Here is a 22,532-nt window from a genome sequence, read left to right on the forward strand (position 1 = left end):
AACATTTTAAGGCATTCAAAAGATCTACATAACTTTATTCTTTTTCCATATATCTTGATTAGACTTCTATATTTTTTATAATCCACTTCTATGCCAATCCACCAATGAAGCATCAGCCATTTTAGAAATTTAATGTTTAAAATATTAGAATTCCTAACTATGTTTTTTTTAAAATTGTATTAAGTAGTTATTTACCCGAAGAGATGAGGCAAGACACACAAAGGATGTGGATTCTTGTTATACTATTGTAAATGAGTTCTCTAGTAGACATAAAATTTAAATGTAAATATGTAAAAGTTACATAAATCAATTAAATTATAAGGCATAAGATGATAAACCAGTTTTTGGACTTAAATATGAACAAGATGGGAATAAAATTCCATGAGACTAGAGGCTACAGAGAGTTAAGATATCCAAGTACAGTGCAATCATAAAGTCACTTAGCAATTTGCCACACCCAGTGGCTTGGCCAAATGGTGATGTGCTGTCTGCCTGTGACATCATTGCATTGTTCCTGGAACTCCTCCCATTTCCAGCCACTGTTGAGTTATTTTATGATTGCACTATATATTACTTCCATTTCAAGTTGAATATGCTTTGACACATGTAATTCTGCAATAAATATGAAGTAGAAAACTGGAAAATCCAGAAATCTGGCCCACTTCTGGATATATGGGCCAGTCCTGTAATAGTACTTTATGTACAAGGGGAGTCCAATATTAAATTTTGACTATACGGAGGATGTTGCAGGACCTTCCAATTCTGCTGTGCCAAACACAGTTTGGTTTGATTTGATGTGTGGAGCATAGTCTAGATTTAGCCCCCTTGGATTTTCATTTTTTCAGACCTTTAAAGAAATTTTTGGTGGGGAAAAGCTTTGCTGATCAGAAGGAATTGGAAGACATCGTTCTAGACTACTTCAAGCAACTTGACAAGCAACAGTACCACGAAGGGATGTTCAAACTAATGTCACACTAAGATAAATGTCTCGATGTTTACGGTGATTATGTCGAGGAATAAACAAAAGTATGTAGTTTTTGTGGATTATATTAAATATTTTCTTTAATTATAAATGTTAGTGTAATTTTGGCCTGTTCCTTTAATATTGGACTCCCCTCGTATGTGATTCGAATAAGATCTGCGGAGTTCTGTTTTGTACTTTGCTTCTCTGTTTACTCTGTAGTCAAGAAAATAAATTAAAATATTTTCATCATAAAATTTTTAAAATAAATAATTTCCTTACTTTACTTTCTTATATAATAAAGATATTAAATAAAATTATTTATAATTTCTCTGAAGAGATGTTCTGTTAATCTATTTATTAGGCATTATGGCTCATGGATCCAAAAGAAGTAACAAAGACCATGCATGAAGAATTTTATCGTTTTGTTTCTAATTCATACGACGTCCCTCGGTATTGGCTTCATTATAAAACTGATGCTCCCATCAGTATTCGTTGTTTGCTGTATGTACCCGAAGGAAAACCAGGATTATTTGAATTGCAACGCGACAGTGATGTCGGAGTGGCACTTTATAGCCGAAGAATCTTAATTAAAAACAAAGCAGAAATGATTCTTCCCAAATGGTTGAAATTTGTAAAAGGTAATGCTGAATATGAATTTTTTTCAGTAAAATATATTATCTGATAAGTTAAATTTAAATATTGTTATAGAACTGAATATGAGTTTTATTAATTAACCTATTTGAAAATAAATTCTATTTTGAATCCATTTGAGGACTTACAAAATAATTTACAGGAGAAAATAAAGTCTTTTTATTCTTCGGATGGTACAAATAATATCTTCACATGTTGTGTATATATCTTATAATGAACTGTCATAAATCCAGTTCAATTGCAGGTTACAAGTACACATGGATAGACATTAAAAATGATATAACTGTGTATTTTTGGTGCAACTCATCCATTGTCACAGTCTTGCAGACTGTGACAATGGATGAGTTGCACCAAAAATACACAGTTATATCATTTTCAATTTTCACCCTAACTAGTGAATTTGGCAATAGGTGGCGAAATCATCAGTTTCCCATGTGCTTCGTGCAAAAATGTCTAAAAAACAATGAATTAAGTTTAAAATTGATTCTGTGATTAAGGAATTAGGTGGCAATATATTTCGCCGTACCAAAAAAACAATTCTCTGTGTTAAGTGCTCTACACACACCAACTGCAAACGTGATACAATTAAGAAACACTTTCGGAACATCGCAACAGTACAAAACACAAGAAACATAACATGCTACAGTCACAAACACTGTTGTTTGAAAATGGAAGCGATTTTGATAAAGAAATGGTTGAAGCATCCACCAGTGCAGATATTCTGCTTGAAAAAGTAAATAACGAAAAACTGAGATTGTTTCTCGAGAAATATATGAAGCAGCCAATCAAAAGTGTTCCGTGTATTTTTTTTTATTGTAATTAGTTTTTTTTAATGAAACATTTATTTTATTGAAATTGATGCTGCTGTTTGCAATTGTGCTTATGATTTTATTTGAAGTCTCATTGCATTATTTATTTTTTTAGCACTGCAGGCACATCAAAAAAACTATCAACAACTCAGTAACATAAAAAATTAAGGACAAAATTAATGGACATGATATCTATTTCATTGTTGACGAAACTAATGACAAAGTGTAACGTAAAGAGTCAACGTGCTTGTAGGAAAATTGAATGGCGAGAAAGCAAAATCAATGTTAATTGATGTGACATTTCACTCAACAGTTGACAACATTATAATACAAGAATGTATACTCAATGTGTGTAGAAAATTGTGGACAAATGATTTAAAATATTCAAAAACTGAAGTTAATAGTGACACATTGAGTAAAATACATGATGAAGGCAGTAAGTGAGATTAAGAAAAATTCATTGATTTTTCCAAATGTACATCATGTCATGTGTCTCTCTCACGCCTTACATAATGTCCCATTTAGGATTCAGAATGAGTACGAATTAACAAATTTGTTTATATCAGAAATGAAGAAGTTTTTTGTGAAGTCAAGAGAAAGACACAATGATTTTAAGAATGCAACTGGAGTTAGTAATGTTCCTCCAGAACCAATTGTTACTCACTGGGGGTCTTGGTTAAATGCTGAAAAGTACTATGTTAATAATTTTGATACTGTTCAGCGCTTCATTTTGAACCATAAATAAAAATCTCATTCAAATGCTAGAAATGTTTTGGTGAAACTATTGCAAGAGAAGAAAGTTAACCTCAAGAAAGAATTATTTGATCTCCGTAATCTCTCAAGTTATCAAATATTATAATTTCACTGGAAGAACAAGGACTCAGTGTAACTAAACAAGCCAAACTAATTGAAAATGTAAAAGAAATTGTTTCTGGTTATCCTATATTTTCTCAAAAGTTGGAAAAAGTTTTGTCAAGCAATCCTGATCTTATATTCATATCAAAAGACATAAATTTGATAAGTGATAATAAAGTTAATAGCAAATGCGCTCCTTTAGTTGCGGTCGACGTTGAATGTTCATTCTCATTATGTTCATCGATATTGAGCAATCGATGTCATAGTTTAAGCGAGGATTATTTGAAATATCTAAGTGCAATTTGTTGTAACTCGTTTTTGAAATAAATAACTAGCAATTTTTTTTGGCGAATTTAAGGCAAAAAATTGGCGATTTTCACTGCAATTTTAAGCCCAAAAACTGGCAAAAACTTTTGGTTCTAGTGATGACTTTTACAGCTGAATTTGCAATAGTGTATTATTATGATCGCATCAATACAAGTTTTATAGAAAATAAAGTATTAAAAAATCTCAATCTTTACAATAAAAAAAAAAAAAAGAAAGAATTTCTAATATTTTATTTTCATATAATGTAAAAGTATCATCATTAATTATCCTTTACTTAGCTAATTGATCACAATCTCTTCAATTTTGTACAAAATCATATAACTTTGCAATAGAAGATGAGCCATCATTTATTAGAAACTGCCAAATGAAGTATAGGCAATTTGACAAACAAAACTTTTTCTCAGCAGATAGGAAATTGTACCTTTATTACCAGAATGAATAAACAAAGAATAATATATTATTTTAAATGTTTGGCCATCTGTTGCTTACAAATGAATTAAAGGATCAAGAACAGCGTGGCAAACTTATGATACATTGGGAGAAAGCATCTGGCACATATCAAACGATTTTGGTTATCACCCATCTTTTTTAAACATTGTTTTGGTTTATCATCTGATCATTCATTTCTTCAATCAGCTTCATTACATTTATTCTAATTAAAGTATGTTATTTTAATTTTTTTAAATATTTGTTATTTGAAGTCTAAAACTTCAGCATGCACAAACATTTTAAAAGATAAGTGTGCTTATTATATGGCATGCTGACTCAAAAAGGTTTGCTATCCCTGGCCTCAAACATACACTGTAGAACTGTTAATAATTGTTTATTTATATGGTATGACAATCGAAATAAATAATGTATATTTTATTACTTATTACTTATTTTGATTAATACTCTGATTATTGACAAAATAAAATAGTAGATAGTTACATCATTGAGTTAATTTGATTTTTAATATTATATTAATGTAAATTAAAAAGTTTTTAGTTCTGTAATATATTAGAAAATTATTTACTACCAAAATGTACAAAACCCAGCATTATCTGCAATAATATGGTACAATACTGCTTAATTAAGGCAACTTAATTTTATTGCCAAAAAACTTGTTTTTGTTTTTAATTATATGGCCATCATTAGTTCTGATAAGTTAATTTTTGGCCTTCATATAATCAACTTTTCTAAACTCAATATATAACTGGTCAAAACACGTTAATTTTCTAGGAATTATTAAATTTACAGACACTGTAATTATTAGCCAATCAACAACTTTATCTTATCCAGGTGCATTTTGGATATTATAATAATCGCCCTCGTCAGTGGGTTTTCTTCCATAAAAACTAAACAGGATACAAATAATTTTTTGATATTCTGACCATTTTTACCTGTATTCCTTTGTTAATAATAACTAATAATAGCTGTGTATAAGAAAGTATTGCTAAGTTATACTTGCTATTATTGCTTTCATTCATTCTTTCACATCATTTGCCAATACTCCAACATCCAGACACCCCTTTTTGCTCCCTATCAGCCAAAAACCCAACTGAAGAAAACCCACTGAGGAGGAGGGATATTGTAATTTTCAACATGCATCTGGATAAAACAAAGTTGTTGATTGGCTAATAATTATGGCATGTGTGGATGTGATAATTTCTAGAAAATTAAGGTGTTTTGATCAGTTATATATTGAGATTAAAGAAACAGAATAAAAGTAAAGGTATAAATTACAAATAATCTTTTTCAAAACTTAACTGAGGTTACTTTTAACATATTTTTCTTTCAATTGATAGACTGGATGCATAGATTAACACTTTATACATTATTTTTACAGGTGTAGTTGACAGTGAAGACATTCCATTAAATCTTAGCAGGGAATTGTTACAGGATAGTGCTCTTATCAGGTTTGATAGTTTATAAAATTAAAAATTATTTCCAATTTGTAAACTAAATATTAAAAAAAGAATTTAGCCTGTGCGAGAATATTTTTAAATGGCAGGCATTTTATTTTGGTCTACCACTTAAAAAGATTGATCGAATAATTTAATTGAAGATGTGCAAATTCATTATGATCATTTTAACTGATCTGTAGTAAATAATAATATAATGTTATTGTGTTGTCTTTGTCTACAGCTTGATAAGCTTGAGAATATTTGCTTAAATTTAGAAACAAAAATACTTAAAAATAAAGGTAATAAAATTGACACATTCTTTAGTACAAAACAATTCCACATATAACACCACAAGACTAAGGGATCACTTTATTAATTCATTCAAATGGTTCACATCTCATCTTTAGATCTACACATATGTATTGTTTTCCAAGCCAATTTTATAAGTTTAAAAGTAATATAAATTGAGTTATCCAAACTGGAATGAATATAACTATAATAATAAACATGCCTTATTTTTCCAGCAGACCATTGTATGCATTACAAACATTTTCAGCATTTTTGAGAAGACTGCTTCAAGTTGTTCTCTTGTTTAAACTTTGAAGTTTTGAATCTTTGGAGGAAATTCTATTTTGGAATGCTTTGAAAATTCTTATGTGTAGTGCTGTTTTTAAATGAGAGTATAGCACATGCTGAGAATTACAACCAGAAATCTAAGGTGTTAGTTTTAAAAAATATGCCTCTGGAGTTATTCTTGCTTTTTATTTTTAGGGAGTTTTAAAGCAGGTATGAAGGTTGAATGTATTAATCACAAGTACTGTGCTACATTATCTACAGATAGGGGTATCATATAAAGACTGCCAAAAAACAAAAAGCAAGAATAACCTAACAAGATGACAAGAATTAGCCTGAGGAGCATTCTTATTAAAACTAACAACTTAAATTTCTTTGTTAAGTTTGAGGATATAGGACTATACTCTTCTGTTTAAAAACATTGCTGCATACAAGAATTTTCGGTGTTCCAAAACAGAATTTCCTCTGACGATATGAAACTTCAAGAAAGTTGAAACAAGCTTCTCAAAAGAGTGCAGACAGGTATGCATTATAAATGTTTTCAGCTGAAAACATTTATAATGCATACACCTGTCTGCTGGAAAAGTATGCAAGGTGTGTTTATCATTAATACAGTCAAACCTGTCTATAACAGAACCTGTATATAGTGAAAACCCGTGATTAATGGAAAATTTCTTTGGTTCCTTGAATTTTTTTGCAAAAATTCATGTAAATTAACCTGCATATAGCAGAACCTGTCTAACACAAAGGAAAATCAGGCGGTATTATGGAAAAATCCAATTTAACAGGAAGTTTACAGGTCTGGCATGTATAAATCATAAAAAAATCAAAAAATACACATACCAAATACAGAATAGCAAAATATGACTACTGTATTACAATAATTTTATTGGGATTTGAATGTATTTTTGTTATAAGTTGTTTTTACTTATAATTACATCACATATTTATGTTAAGTTGTGAAATTTAACACATTATTCCTGATGTGAGATTAAAATAAGCATGCATAATATGCCTGATGTGAATTTTATCTGCAGACATTTTGATTGATTTTATTTAAATAAAATGTGATGTAAAAAAAGTTTGTATTCTTTGTTTTTAAGCTTAAGTTTTGTAAAGGATATCATGCTGTGCAACCAGTAAAATATACTTGTACCATGTATGGAGAAGATGCTTCTAGACTCCTAATGTGTCAAATGTGATTTTGAAAGTTTTGTTTGGGAAATTTTGAACCAAAGGATACAAAATGTATTGGCTCCCAAAAACCATTGAAGAGAAATTGCAAAAAGAAATTGTTAAAGGTTGACAAATAACAGCTCACGAATTTGAAATAAATCTTAGTGTGTTTCAGACACATATTGTTGAAACACTTCATCCACTTGAAATGGTTGTAAAACATTCCGATGATTGTGTTCTGCATGCAGTTTATTTTTTTTCCACTTAAACTGAATTGAGTATAATTTTGTCTAACAAAGATAAAATCTACAGCTGCCTATTTTATTTTTAAATTGGTTACTCATTTGTATCTTAGAGAATTGTAATTTTTTCTTTCATCCATAAAAAAATTAAAATAAAAATATTTGTTATTAACCAAAAATTTGTTCTAGCAGGTGGTGATTGTTTGGTCGAGTACTGAGGTACAACTGTATTTGATTAACACAATTTTGATATATGCAATAACATCGAAAAATTTGTTAATCACATTAATCAAGGGATATGTATAGTAGGTAATCTGTATAGCAGAAACCTGTCTACTATGGAAGAGTTGTTCGGTCCCTTGGGATGTTGTTATAGACAGGACTGACAGTATAGTGTTATTACTGTACTATATTGATCTTATTAGAATGTCTTTTAATTTTTGTTTTTTAATAGTAAATATTAAATGCCATATTCTTTGAGTATAATTCAGCTAATATTAATACTAATACTGATACAGGATATGTAATTATAGAAGCAAGTATGAAAGCTTACCCCTACCTGTACATCAAATTATTTTGTTTTAGCCAAATTATAGCCCAAAGAATCCAGTGCTTGGATATTTAGTATTAAATTTGGCTCTTGTTATGTACATGTAATCTATTAGAAATTATATACCTTGCATTCATCATTTCATGTAATATATACAAACACTTTTTTTTTCTAGAAAAATAAGAACGGTGATAACAAATCGTCTATTGAGACATTTGGTCGATCAAATGAGGAAAGATCCCGAAGGCTACAGACAGTTCTATTCGAATTATAGTATGTTTCTCAAAGAAGGAATTGTCTCTTCTCAGGAACAAATAGAAAAGGTTAAGTAACACTTTTAACATTGACTTAACAATTTATTTGATTTTCATTATATTCATAAGAAATTTCAAATATACAGTGCAGTGGCATAGCTACATATTCAGCACCCTGGAGCAAGTAGAATCAATGTGCCCCTTGTCCCTTGGAAGAGGTCTCGCGCAATTTATTTTGAAAATTTAATTTTAAAACATATTTCTAATAAAATAATTAGATATATGTTTTAAAATTAAATTTCAAATGAATTGTTAAGTAAGGTTTTAAATCAAAATAGATTTAAAACCTTACTTAACAATTTGTTTGAGATTTGAGGCATTTCAACAATAAGATATTCAATTTAATAAATACAAATATAATAATAAAACAAAATATAAATCTTTAAGTATGGAGTACCTAATAATATTTACTATATTGTTTTTTTATTCTTTTTAACTATTTCTGCCCTGTGGACACTAAGAGGGCCTCTTTTAGTAAGCCCATTATGGGTTAGGCCAAGCCCACAATGGGACAGCCAGGTGATGAGGGACGGGGCCCAACATATCTGGACGGACCACCCACCAAAAAATTCCTGGGGATTTTTCGACCCATTTGGATCCTGGGTTCCCCAAATCGTTAAGTTGCCACCTTGACCGCTCGGCCATCCAACCTTTTTACTACATAGTATATAAACTGCATTGACAAAATATATGCAAGTTTAATTTCCTAACAAATACATAATAATACATAAAAACTTCAGGACTGTTGTTTTCTCGCTTTTTCACTTGCAAATTGGTCAGTCACCTTCTCCAGATGAAGAAACTATAATTTGTCAACTTGAATTGTTGTTATAGCCAGAGCTAAGACGGTATTGTGACATGCTGCTTTTTAAATAAGTTTTGATTAATTTTAGTTTTGAAAAACTTCGTTCTGCTGTTGCTCTTGTCTCCCGTAAAGTTAAAAAAATGTGGCATGCTGCAATAATGTCGGATAACCTATTGAGGCTACAATGTGAATTAAAAGTAGTTCGGCAACTTCGATTACAGAAGTAATTGATTTAAAATGTGTTTTTATAGTCAGGTAAAAGAAAAGTAGTTGAGGTCCAAAACTAAGCAAAATATCACAGCGATATGTGATTCTAAAAATTCTGATCTTTCCAGATCATTTTTATCAGATGACGCGACAAGCTATGCGGGTGATAAGCACTTAAAAAGTGTAAATAATTGTCGAACGGATTCAAATCTAATAGTTAATTGGTTAACCATTACATCCAAAATGTTTTTACAAGTTTTTATTTCGCCCTTTCTAATTTGGCGCCCTCCTGATTCGTGCGCCTGGAGCATTTTGCTCCAACTGCTCACCTATAGCTAAGCCTCTGATACAGTGTGATTATAAAGTCCTCTTTCCTATTTCCTCATTCACTGCAGATACATTTTATGGTCACATTGCATAAGTGGTATGCTTTCTGCCTGAAATATTAGAAATGTTTATTTTAGAGACAGCATTTTATGGGATTTCTACTTACTATATGTAAAAATTATGGGATAATATATTATAAATAGAAATTTACAGAGTAAATCTAAAACCTTTAGTATTTGCTATTATACTTATGGCTAAACAATTGATTACTGCAATGAATATGCAAATTTGTATTTATATTGTGGGTTAATGTTACCTTAGGTTCCGAGATGGCGGCGGTGGGAATTTTTCCCTACGTTGGAGACTGCTGCGGGGAAAAATTTTTTTCCTAGAGTTGTGACGTCGACACCGTTGAGAACTTTCCCCGTTCGGGTTCAACCCTGAGATCGACGTTGCCGAGTATCCTGTAACCTCGACATGGCGATGGTCATGTGTAAATTTGCGACGGTAGAGGGAGCCTTTTCGTGACGTCGTGCGAGAGTAATATCAGCGGGAAATTCGTAGTTGTGTTACGAACGAATATGCAAATGCTCGATCTGTGACGTGATTTCTGTTCATTTCAATGCAATTTTATGCAAATCGACTAGTTTCCAGTTGGATTCGTTTACTGCAGTGTTGCGACGAATTGCGTATTGGAATATTTGCTGTTTATTTTTCTGGTTACGATATTTCATTTTTTTCCTCACCACCTCCCCGCGTTTAGTTTATTGCCAAAGAATGGATCGGAAAGGAAAAAAAAAAGTAGGAAGAAGTAGGCAACCACCATCGAAAAGTGAGTAAAAACACGCTTTTTTTTTTTTGGTTAACGTCCGCGGAGTCTGCAGAGAAATTCAAGATGGCGGCCGGAAACGCGGCCATCTTGAATCGAGGGAAAAATTTTTTCCCCGTCGCAGTCTCCAACGTAGGGAAAAATTTCCCCCGTCGCCATCTCGGAACCTAGGGTAACATTAACCATATTGTGTTATGCAAATGTGCAAAATGCATGATAATTGGTGGAAATTACATAGTCTGCTATGTCCTGTTGAGTTTATCCAGCTTTCAACCTTCCTATCCTTGTTGGCTAAGAGATGGCTAAACATTCCTCAAAGGAGTTTCAATTCAATACTGATAACCTACTGAGTATCGCACTTAAATGTAGATTCCAAAATAGAAGATCAGTAAGCAGAAGACCAAATTTTAAAAATTATGAATGAATACGGCTTACAGTTTTTCTGTATTTAAGTATTAGGAATGGCATTTAAAGATATAATCTTATTAGTAATAGAAAATTTTCATAAAATTTTTAATTGCAATGCTACTATCTTGATTACAGGAAGAAATTGCAAAATTGATGCAGTTTGAATCTTCTTTGAAACCAGCAGACGAATTGGTTACTTTGCCAGAATACTGTAGTAGAATGAAGGAGGGACAACAAGATATTTATTATTTAGCTGCTCCAAGGTAATTTTTTAAGATATTAAAAAATACAACCTTTATAATTTAATCTAATTTCAACATTAAATAATTTTGAAAAGTTCTCTTACATTTCAGTTCTTCAGAAATAATAATAATATAATTATAATTAATGATTTAACAACTATTTATGTAAATGGTTTATTATATGTCATTTTCATGTAGGGCAGTGATTCTCAATCTGCTTTATCACTTAGAATTCTAAATAAAAACTCTAGCCTACTAAGAAACCTTATCTGTTCATGTCCACAATAAAGTTGAGATGCAAGCCTGCAACATCTTAATCTAAAAAATATATATTTTGTTAGTAGATGAAAAAGTAATTTGATTCAAGAATGAAATGTAGCAATTACTCTGTTTCACCCAGGAAACATTTTGAAGACAAATACAATATTGGGTTGTCCACTTGCTGTCAGTAACTGAATGATTAATGTTGAATAACATCACACTAAATGAATGTATTAGGGCTGAAGGGAAAAATATGCTGCATATTAGAGGCCGAAGTTTTAAACGTGAAAACGTGTACATTGGACGTTCAGCACTGCTTTCTTGTAAGCCTAGAAGTTTGACAATGGCATTTGAAAAGTCAGTGGAATCATGCTCGACATTCCAAACACCATTGTCAAACTTCTAGGCTTACAGGAAAGTGGCACTGAACACATCTGACTTACACATTTTCACATTTAAAACTTCGGCCTCAACCTCACCATTGTTTGAAAATAGAAAAACTATATGAGGATATCATTTGGGACATTAAGTATGATAGAAACTGAACACACATATAGAGCTGTATTTCTTTATTTATTCTGGAGGGATTTCTGTAATGTTAACCTATAAAAATCTCCACAGCTTTACATGAAAATAGCAATAAACCAACAAAAACAAATGTTTTCTTCCATTTTAAACAATCATCTTGAATTTCAAAAAATACATATATAAACAAGTGCATTATTTTTAAAACTAGAACATAAATTAGAAATGTCACAAAATACATGCATGTCTATTGGAACATTTAACATTGTGCTTCAATTTCGATAATACATTAAATAAAAGTAAAAGAATTTTATGAAGTACAAAATATACATTTTGGTCATAAAATGCCATCCACACAGTCGAAAAAGACTCCATTGCCTTACAATTAATCACTGTACCCCTTTTGAAGGCTTTGAATATTTCTATTATTTCAAGATATTTTACCGGTTAGTTGGGTTATCACAGTGGTGTATATGTTATCAAATTTAACTTAAACATCATTATCATTGGTAAAAGTAGCTAGTGTGGTTTTGGAGAGCTCCTTAATCCTTGTGTTCAGGCAAAAAAAAGGCCAAGTGACACTTAAGATGTACTCCTTCAGGGCTGAGGGGTACCTATGGGTAGTCCCATCTCAGGAACACTGTGCGTATTAGTGGTACAATGTCTCAAACAAAACATTTTACCTCATGTTAACAATAACATCATGTTGTATGTAAGATATGTATATGATGTTTTGATTTTTTGGAAGAAAAAACAGAACCTGTTGACAAAGACTTTCAATGATTACACATATGGCCTGTATTGGTGGAGCAGGAAAACTGTGTCAAGTACACTTTCTTGATGTGGACATTACGTTACAGCATGGGTTGTTGATAATGAAGGTATTCAGTAAAAAAATCATACGTGCCACTCTTCATCCTTGCAAGATCACATGATCGCTTCAATTATGTATAATCAAAATAGAGTTTGATTATATCTCATATATACCTAGTCATCACAGATACCCTGCACATGAAATTAATGCTCTTATTTTATGTCAAGAACATCCCACAGAGCATTTACAATCAGAAGCAGGTTCTTTTTGGTCATTACATATAATAATAAGGTCCTAGCTAACATCTACAGGGAAATTTCCCACTACATGAATAATGGGATTGCTAACAGGAGCTATCACTTCTTGAAAAAAACTGTAGGATAAGGATCCATTGGAGAAAAACTGCATGATGATTCATCCTACTATACCTACACAGGATCATAGGATGAACATCCATGCAAATATATTGGGGCCATTACTCGATGCCTGAACACGAGGATTAAGGAGCATCAGTATAAATTCAAAAAGGGGCTTGCCACAACTGCACTAGCTACTTTTGCCAATGATAATGACATTCAGGTTAAATTTGATAATGGTAATATTACACCACTGACAACCCAGCCAATCCGAAATATCTTGAACAAACAGAAATATTCACTGCCTTCAAAAGGTTACAGCAATTAATTATAAAGAGATAGATCATCATCCTCCATGCGGAAGAGAGAGAGTCTATGACCTCCCATAAGTCTTGAATTAAGATTTTTATAATATACAAAATATATTTCTTTTATTTTTATTTAATGTATTATCGGGATTGAAGCATGATGTTAAACACTCAATAGAGACTGGTGTATTTCATGACAGTTCAAGCTGTTAATTAAATTTATGTTCTACTTTTGAAAAATTCATTCGTTTATATCTGCATTCTTCAAACCTGTGGATGACCGTTTAAAACAGAAGAAAACATTTGAGTTTATTTTTTGCTGGTTTATTTGTATTTGCATGTAGCCGTGGTTATTTATCTTAATTATACCAGTATTTTTGTAGAGATTAATTATTTTAGAAATCTCTTTTTAATTAAACATTTATATACAGTGTTATATTCAGGATTCCTATGCACCTGGAAAGTCAGGAATTTGCCTTGACAGATCCACTTAGTCAGGCATGTTGTCAGCAAAAGATTTTGCTGACAACATGCCTGACTAAGAGTACTTCTTCTGCCTGTAGACAGCTAATGTGGTGCATAATATTTTCAGGATCTGAAATTTCCAAAAAAATTTACAAAATGCAAAAAATAATTTTAATTTAAATGGTATTATTTATTTATCATCGTTTTTCATTTTATTTTATAATGTTCCAGAAATTCAATAAAAATATACTTTTGTATATGCATTGTATGGAATTTGTTAATAAATAATTGCTTTTTTTCCTTTTTAAAGCCATGTAGATTATTCTGTTATCAATCTATAACCATAAAACTACTATAATTTAATAAAACAGTTTATTTTTAGTTTTAATAATTTGGCAATTATATACTTTTTTATAACTTAGTTGTTTTTTCTAATTAATTAAAATGTTGTAGAAGCAATAGCATACATGTATAGTAAGTCAAATGCTGTTTTATTTTGTCAATGTGCCATACTATAAGGGATGTGAAGGTTGGAGTCATGGAATTTAAAACAAAAATTTGAGTAGGAACCCTGTATAATTTTACTTTAACCCACTTTCAGCAGATGTTGAATTTATTTATAGCAAAATAAAATAATTACATAAAAATATTGTTTTATTCTTTCCAGTCGCCAACTAGCCGAAAATTCTCCTTATTTTGAAGCAATCAAGAAGAAAGATATCGAAGTGTTATTTTGCTACGAACCTTACGACGAACTGGTTTTAATGCAATTGAGACAGTTTGACAGGAAAAGTGTAACTTCAGTAGAGAAAGAAATGAGAAGAGAGAAAGAAGATGCTACTATAGATAATCTTGGTAAAACATTTTTATTCTTAATAACATCCAAATAGTGAATTACCACATTATGTAAAATCAGAAATAAAAACCAATCAGTTCATGCCTTAACTATTATGTCTGATATCATGAGTTTGTGCTTCAGTAAATTGTCGAATTTTTCCATATTTATCCTCTATTTGATTTTGTGTTTCACTGGAATTACATCTGAAGAGAGGCATCAGCTACAACTTCCTCAGAATTAATTTCATTAGAATTTAACTTTTTACTTCTACTCTCAGATTCATTAAATAGAACTTTTATTGTTTGATATTTATTACAGCTTTTGGGAGGTTCAATATCTGGTGCTCACTGGTTCAATATCACACAGAATGACCTCTGAGTTTTGTGGTAAACCAGATGGAAGCAACCACTATCTCTGAGGATGCCCAATTATAGTGAAGGACAGAATGGACCTCAGACAAAAAATCTAGCTCACAAACTGGAACTATATACCAAACTAACAAAATTCACACCTAAATGCTAATTCCAGCAGTAAATGAACAAGAAACTTTAATGCTCGAACGTTTTTGGCCCTCCTCAGGAATGTACAAAAAAAAAAGTTCTATCATTTGAAAATTTCTAACTGTAGACTACAGCTGTGTTCCAATTTTTTAAATATTTAAACGATGTACCGTACGATACAAAAATCATTACGTTTAAACATAAAATTAAGTATTTTTTAAATAAAGCTATAAATACGTTCTTATGATTATAATTATAGCGTTGTAAAAATTAGTGTGATGTAAACGATGTAGAAATTGTTTTCTTTTACATAGTAGAAAAATGAATATTTAATTACACATAAAATTACCGTCGTGCTTTGTGGCATTGTAAATAATATTTCCACGATTGTGGAACCGGAATATAATCGGAGTTAATGCAACCTCCCTTCATGCTTTCTATATAAATCTCAAGAGCCTCCAACGAGCATAAAATCGTGTTGGTCCACTTGGACACATCATATTTGTTGTCTCAAGGGATCTATATGTTGGTCCGACGTATGTTACCCGACGATTGAAACGTTTGTCATGCAAAGGGATGCGGTACCCCATAGCGCTTTTTGTATCATCGAACTTGTCTTTAGCCTTAGATAAAAGTTGGAAAATATTCTGTTTTCTTTTATACGTTAAGCACAAGTTCAAATCTTTAGCGATTCCATTATAAATTTGTTGAAGGGACGGTTTGTACGAACATTTTCCGACTTTTATCTAATGCTAAAGACAAGTCCGATGACAAAAAGCGCTATGGGGTACCGCATCCCTTTGCATGACAAACGTTTCAATCGTCGGGTAACATACGTCGGACCAACATATAGATCTTTTGAGACAACAAATATGATGTGTCCAAGTGGACCAACACGATTTTATGCTCGTTGGAGGCTCTTGAGATTTATATAGAAAGCATGAAGGGAGGTTGCATTAACTCCGATTATATTCCGGTTCCACAATCGTGGAAATATTATTTACAATGCCACAAAGCACGACGGTAATTTTATGTGTAATTAAATATTCATTTTTCTACTATGTAAAAGAAAACAATTTCTACATCGTTTACATCACACTAATTTTTACAACGCTATAATTATAATCATAAGAACGTATTTATAGTTTTATTTAAAAAAATACTTAATTTTATGTTTAAACGTAACGATTTTTGTATCGTACGGTACATCGTTTAAATATTTAAAAAATTGGAACACAGCTGTAGTCTACAGTTAGAAATTTTCAAATAATAGAACTTTTTTTTTGTACATTCCTGAGGAGGGCCTCTAAAAGACGACTGAAAATGTTCATGCATTAAAGTTTCTTGTTCATTTACTGCTGGAATTAGCATTTAGGTGCAAATTTTGTTCGTTTAGAATGGACCTCAAACTTCTAGTAACAGAGAAAGGTCTCTTGTGGCTATGCCAAAAATATGTACTCATAAATGACAGTGAAATACACAGGCAATTCAAGCATTTTACGACAGCTTACAGCAGGAAAACGTTTGGATAAACGACTCTCTACTGTAGATTCTTATTTTATTTACAAACACCGATTATCCAAAACGTCTGTTATCCGAACGCTTTCCAGTCGGACTGTGTTCTGCTGAATCGAACTTTTTTGATAAAAAAATTATACTTTAGAAGTAAATCTAGTATGTTTTTATATTTTTCAATATATTTATTTTGTTTGTACAAAATAAAGAAATAATTTTTAACAATACAATAGCCTCGATTATTATTAATAAAAATTTTTGTTAGGCTTAAAATCGACGAAAATTCAACACGAAGCGACATGCAACGGAGAAAATTTCAACATCGGACAGGTTAATATATTTTTTCGTACATAATCGGTTATCCGAACAACCCCAGTCCCCAATTGATTCGGATAAACGACACTCTACTGTAGTTGCAACACTCGTCCACACTGTAATAATTCTATTTAACCACTTTGTGACATTCTGAGACATGCATTTAATTAAATAATGAGCACAAATTCTTTCTATATACTGTACATTATATGTTAAGAATTTATAACTAACTATGGAAGTGTTAAACTAATACTAATATACTGTATTGTTGAAGATACCTGTATAGTTCTGTAACCTCACTTCCAGTTAGACACAGTGGTACTCTTGTACATAAATAAATAAATAAATAAATGAATGAGTATGATTTACAGATTCCCTATCCTTGGATACTACGTTAGTTAGATGTACGTACAGTACAAAACTACTTTATGATATGAACAATTTTATTTAAAGTGAATTATGTTTTGCAGTAATTATTTTGTTTATCTTTATCAGGTGAAGGAGAATTATCAAAAAATGAGGCAAACGAATTGATCGATTGGTTAAAAGCAACATTAAAAAATAAGATCGAGAAAATAAAGGTAAATTTAAAATTCACTAAATAGAAATCAAGTTATAGCTTATATTTTGCTTTGTTTAAAGATCATATATTATTTCATAAATTAAGCAACCACAATCTATTTAATGCTAAATTTTTACTTTTAGATTACTAAACGTCTTTCAAATCATCCCTGTCTCATTTCTGTGGAGGACATGGCAGCAGCTAGACACTTTGTCAGAGCATCCCTTCAATCTCTACCTGAAGAACAGAAATATAAATTATTAGCACCAACTCTGGAAGTGAATTTAGGGTAATTAGAAAATTTACATATTTAATGTTATTAACAATGTACACTACATATTGATTACATTATGATTTGTTTACTACAAGGGTTTTCATTCCCCAGTCTTTTGCTTGTCCTGGGATTTCGGGAAAAAAGCGATTTGTTTTCCGGGATAGAATTATAATTATTTTTCATTTTTTAAAGATATACAAAATATCTTATAAAATTACTTGAAATCAAATGATAATTATTTTTATGTTCTGCAACCTCCAAAATCATATTAATAATGCTGTGTAAGATATATATTAAAAATTACCTTTGAATTATGTAGAAATTTTCACAAATAGAAAAAATTCATTGAAATTTGCTGAAAACTGCAAACAACAAAAAAAAAAATGTTTTGAATTCAGTTTAAATTAAAAAAAAATAAACTTAGATCAAACTTCTAACTTAAAAGGTAATTTTTGTTTTTAAATAAAACGATATTATAAATTTTTATAATTTGTAGGATTTTAAAAAGCAAAGGTGGTCAATACTCTGATCCCTCAATCTAATTCTTATTTTAGTAAAGAAAAGTCCCACTACCAAGAATGCCCTTTCTGATTCAATTGACATGAGTGGAATCGTGTTTAATGCATTTAAGAGAAGACAGATGTTATGTGTTTTTTGACCTGTATCCTGGAAGATTTCTAGTTCCTTTCAGATTGTAGTACTTCTTTTGCTTTCTAGTATTCTTGATTTGTCTACCTCGGCTGCATTAATAGAAACATAAAGCTTATAGCCCAATAATTCGGCAGTTTGTTTGTCTTTAATAATCAGGTTTATGAAGAAAAACTTCTTACTTGCAACTCATACTTGTTTGTATCCTTGCCCAATTTGCGCAGTCTGCTGTTACACAGCTATTGAAGCTACTGGCTATGGTTAAAAATTAAGACAGCATAAGCACAATTATTCCAGGTTTTGACAAGTAAAGAATTTTCAAAGTCCTGCCACAAATAAGCTACGTATTGATTATTGACCATTTGTGACATGCCATAAGGAGCAAAATTTAAAAAACTAATAAGTAGGTTTAAACTTATTAAATACAATGTATTCTGACAGTTTATGAGTTAATTATACTTTCTATTTGTAAAATTTCCTCAACCTTAACACAAAATAAGAAAAAAGTGAAGTTATAAGAAATTTGTGGGATTTCCTGAGTTAAAAAAAGAACATCTGGGATCTTGTTTGAGAAACCCTATTTACTATAAACACTACAAAAATTATTTTCTTGGATAAATGAAAGAAAGCTCTATGCTCTTAGCAGAAGTAAAAATACTGCAAGATAAACAATTGAAAAAAAAATTCTCTATTATGCATTATTTCCATCAGTTTAACTGTAGTACAATTTTGAATGGAATGAATGATGATATTGTTTCTATGCTAGAAAACAAGATGCAAACATAAACTGCTTTTATGATCTTTCTTCTACTTAGCTGCATTCTAATATTCACTACAGCTAAGTGAGAAAACCAGCTGCTTTTTACTATTGTTTAGATTCACTAATACATTAAGAAGTTTGTAAATCACACTGTCAGATCTTAGAAAACAAGATAAGATTAATTTAAATAAACTATCATAGATTACAATGTAAAAGAAATAAAGTATGTTTTTTTAAAAGAAAAATTATAGTTTACATAAATTTTCAGTTAAAAAAATAATACATTAAATACATGTTTCATTTTATCTGTGTTGTCATAGAGAGTAAGCATTTGTAGACATTCTTGATGACTAGCAATAACTAGAAAGCATTTTATTTATAGTTTTTTTTATAATTTATTGTAACTTTCTTCCATTAGAACATTTTGTATTTAAATTTCATACACACATTCTGTATGTTTAAACTATATCAACTTTTGTTACAAAAAGTGTATCTATTTTGAGCCTTTTCATGCCAATATAAGTAACATGTTCAATTGAACAAGACTGTATAATGTTTTAACTCTAATATGTAATTTTTTAAAATAATAATCTGTATAAAATCTGCATAATTTTGGACAAATGAATATGCTTGTAATAGAAAATTTGATGATATTCTCTTGTGTTTGTGTGGGAATTTGATAACCGACACTAGAGGCGCCCCTATCGTGTGTCATATTTCAAACATTCAAATTAAATTAACAATTTTAATTATTATTTAAATTAACAATATAAATTATTATTATTCATTTGGCCAATACATTATTATTTGGTCAATATAACAATATAAATAATTCAGTATATTTGTAATAGGAATTTATTACTGTCACGGAATGCCTGTAATGTTCACTAGGGGGCGAATAACGAAAAACCGGATAGATTTGAACCGCTATGATAAAACGATAAGTGAAATAGTTAAGCTAATATCTATATATATAACCCATTGAACGCGTGCCTGTCCGACTGTCCGTCCGCGTAATGGTATGCCAAAAACGGGCACTAGAGGCGCCCCTATCGTGTATTATATTTCAAACATTTAAATTAACAATATAAATTATTATTTAAATTAACACCCACTAGGGGCGCCCTAGCGAATGTTACCAGCGAAGGTAAATAAACAAATTAAACTATTTTAAAGTATTTATAGAATGTTAAAAATCATTATTTAGTGTTATTAAATTATCATAAAATTTGTAATGAACGCCCACTAGGGGGCGTCCCGGGCTCCTAGTTCTTTATAAAACTATCCATTAAAAACAATATTTTCTTTAAATCATAGTTTCAATTTAAAAATTTCCAGGTTTGGAACAAGTCAAAATAATTGGAAAAAGGTGATGAGATTTTCCCTCAATTCTGGTCTTGATGAGGAGTTGCCATTGATGTTCTCTTTAGTATTATGATAAACTTTCCATCCCATATAGTCTACCAAACTATCCATAGGAAGTAAGTTCCTGCAGATAGATTGTGTACACATGAAAGGCCACACTTTTGTCCTGTGCTGGCTGCAAAACCTGATTTGTCATTCTTGAAATTTCAATCATTGTTATGTTAACATATGTTTTGTAAAAGAAGCAAAGATTTTTAAAATAGCACATACAAACTATTGTAATGCAGTAAGAGTTTGTTAAAAATCTGTTTCTTTAGTATGTGATCCAAACAATAGAGAGGTTGAGGCCGAAGTTTTAAATGCGAAAACATTCGGCTCCGCTTTCCCGTAAGCCTAGAAGTTTGGCAATGGCCTTTGGAATGTTGAGCATGGTTCCACAGACTTTCCAAATGCCATTGCCAAACTTCTAGGCTTTACAGGAAAGCAGCGCCGAACGTTCGACGTACACGTTTTCGCGTTTGAAACTTTGGCTTCACTCTCGCTATTATTTGTTCTTATTCCTATTGATTTGTTAAATGCTTTAGTACAAGGTGTCCAGATAAAGGGCTTTTGAGTCTACACATAATGCAGTGATGAAAAAGTTGTTCAAAACAAAGCAAATGGCATAGCTGACAGTCAAAATGGCATTCACAGCACAGCAACAAAATGGAGTGTAAAATTAATATAAATTTTAAGACTATACAATAAAGTTTTTTTGATGTCCTTTATCACATCAGGAAAATAACAGTCTTACAATGGAGTTGACCTTTTTTATTAGAGGTTGCTCATCCACCTTGCTATGCAAAACATTACAAGGCTTCCTTACGGTGATGACACAAATAAAAAATATAATTTGATAAAATTGCTAGGACTATAATTTGTAAAATTAGTGTGTGTGAGAAAGACTCTTTAATTTACATTTTAAGACTAAACAATAATTTTAACAGACGAATTTACTTTTTTTACTGTTTTCATTCATTGTACTTAACTTTTCTTAATTTATCCGGGTCATAAATATGTTCCGAATCCTAAATTTTAAAAGTTTTTGTACATATTAAATTTTATGTATTTTTTTTATTTCCAGGCATCCCATTATGAAGAAATTAAGTGCATTACATAAAAATGATCCTAAATTGGCTGAATTATTGTCCTTACAGGTAAGGTGATGACAAAATGCAGTAATTAAATGATTTTGGCTTTATTATAATACACTCTAACACATTTATTTTAGAAGATAAATGGGTTCGACCATACTATATTAATCTTGAAAACCTCTTTTCCTTGCATTTGTAGCCTAAATTCAATATATTTTTCATGTTTATCTCAAATTATGGACTGAAGCGTCAATGACAAATTCAAAGCTCAGCGACTACATTTTGATAGCAAAAATTCTACTTGAGAAACATCTTATGCAATACAGTACATAATTGCAATTAAAACTGTTTTTCTCTGATTGGCTACGAGTTTGACTTGCACTTTATTGGTTATTATTCCTGGTGACGTGTTATAATTGATTTTACTAAAATAAGAAACTTTCACAAAAAGGCATTAAATACATTTAGAGAATATTTTGTTTTACTGCTAGCACTTTCAGCATATTAAAAGGCATGATCCTCAAGCAGATACAGATTTGAATAAAACCTTTCATACAAGCTTTTTAAATTAAAAGCTAATGGCATTAACCATTTAGAATAAGCAAACAAAGAATTAAAATTGAACTGTGTGTGGTGACTATGCGCATGCACTATGATGCATAGATTAGGCACAGTGAGTGGAGCTAAAAGTGGTGTATCAGTCTTATAAGCTGACCCACATTGCAGGT

The 22,532-nt window shown here is 30.8% G+C and overlaps 1 protein-coding gene across 1 annotated transcript in view; it reads left to right on the forward strand.

Annotated features, from left to right (window-relative positions):
* Window positions 1–22,532, forward strand: part of Trap1 (TNF receptor associated protein 1) — a 93,156-nt gene that overhangs the window by 67,017 nt on the left and 3,607 nt on the right. Inside the window, exons 9-16 of the mRNA XM_067284615.1 lie at window positions 1,326–1,602; window positions 5,435–5,504; window positions 8,209–8,356; window positions 11,059–11,186; window positions 14,562–14,749; window positions 17,558–17,643; window positions 17,768–17,913; window positions 21,795–21,867. Coding sequence (XP_067140716.1) covers window positions 1,326–1,602; window positions 5,435–5,504; window positions 8,209–8,356; window positions 11,059–11,186; window positions 14,562–14,749; window positions 17,558–17,643; window positions 17,768–17,913; window positions 21,795–21,867 — 1,116 coding nt within the window. The remainder of the gene's footprint in view (window positions 1–1,325; window positions 1,603–5,434; window positions 5,505–8,208; window positions 8,357–11,058; window positions 11,187–14,561; window positions 14,750–17,557; window positions 17,644–17,767; window positions 17,914–21,794; window positions 21,868–22,532) is intronic.

Source organism: Centruroides vittatus, unplaced genomic scaffold, assembly GCF_030686945.1.
Source record: "Centruroides vittatus isolate TY-2023 unplaced genomic scaffold, ASM3068694v2 scaffold_1431, whole genome shotgun sequence".
NCBI classification, from domain to species: Eukaryota; Metazoa; Arthropoda; class Arachnida; order Scorpiones; family Buthidae; genus Centruroides; species Centruroides vittatus.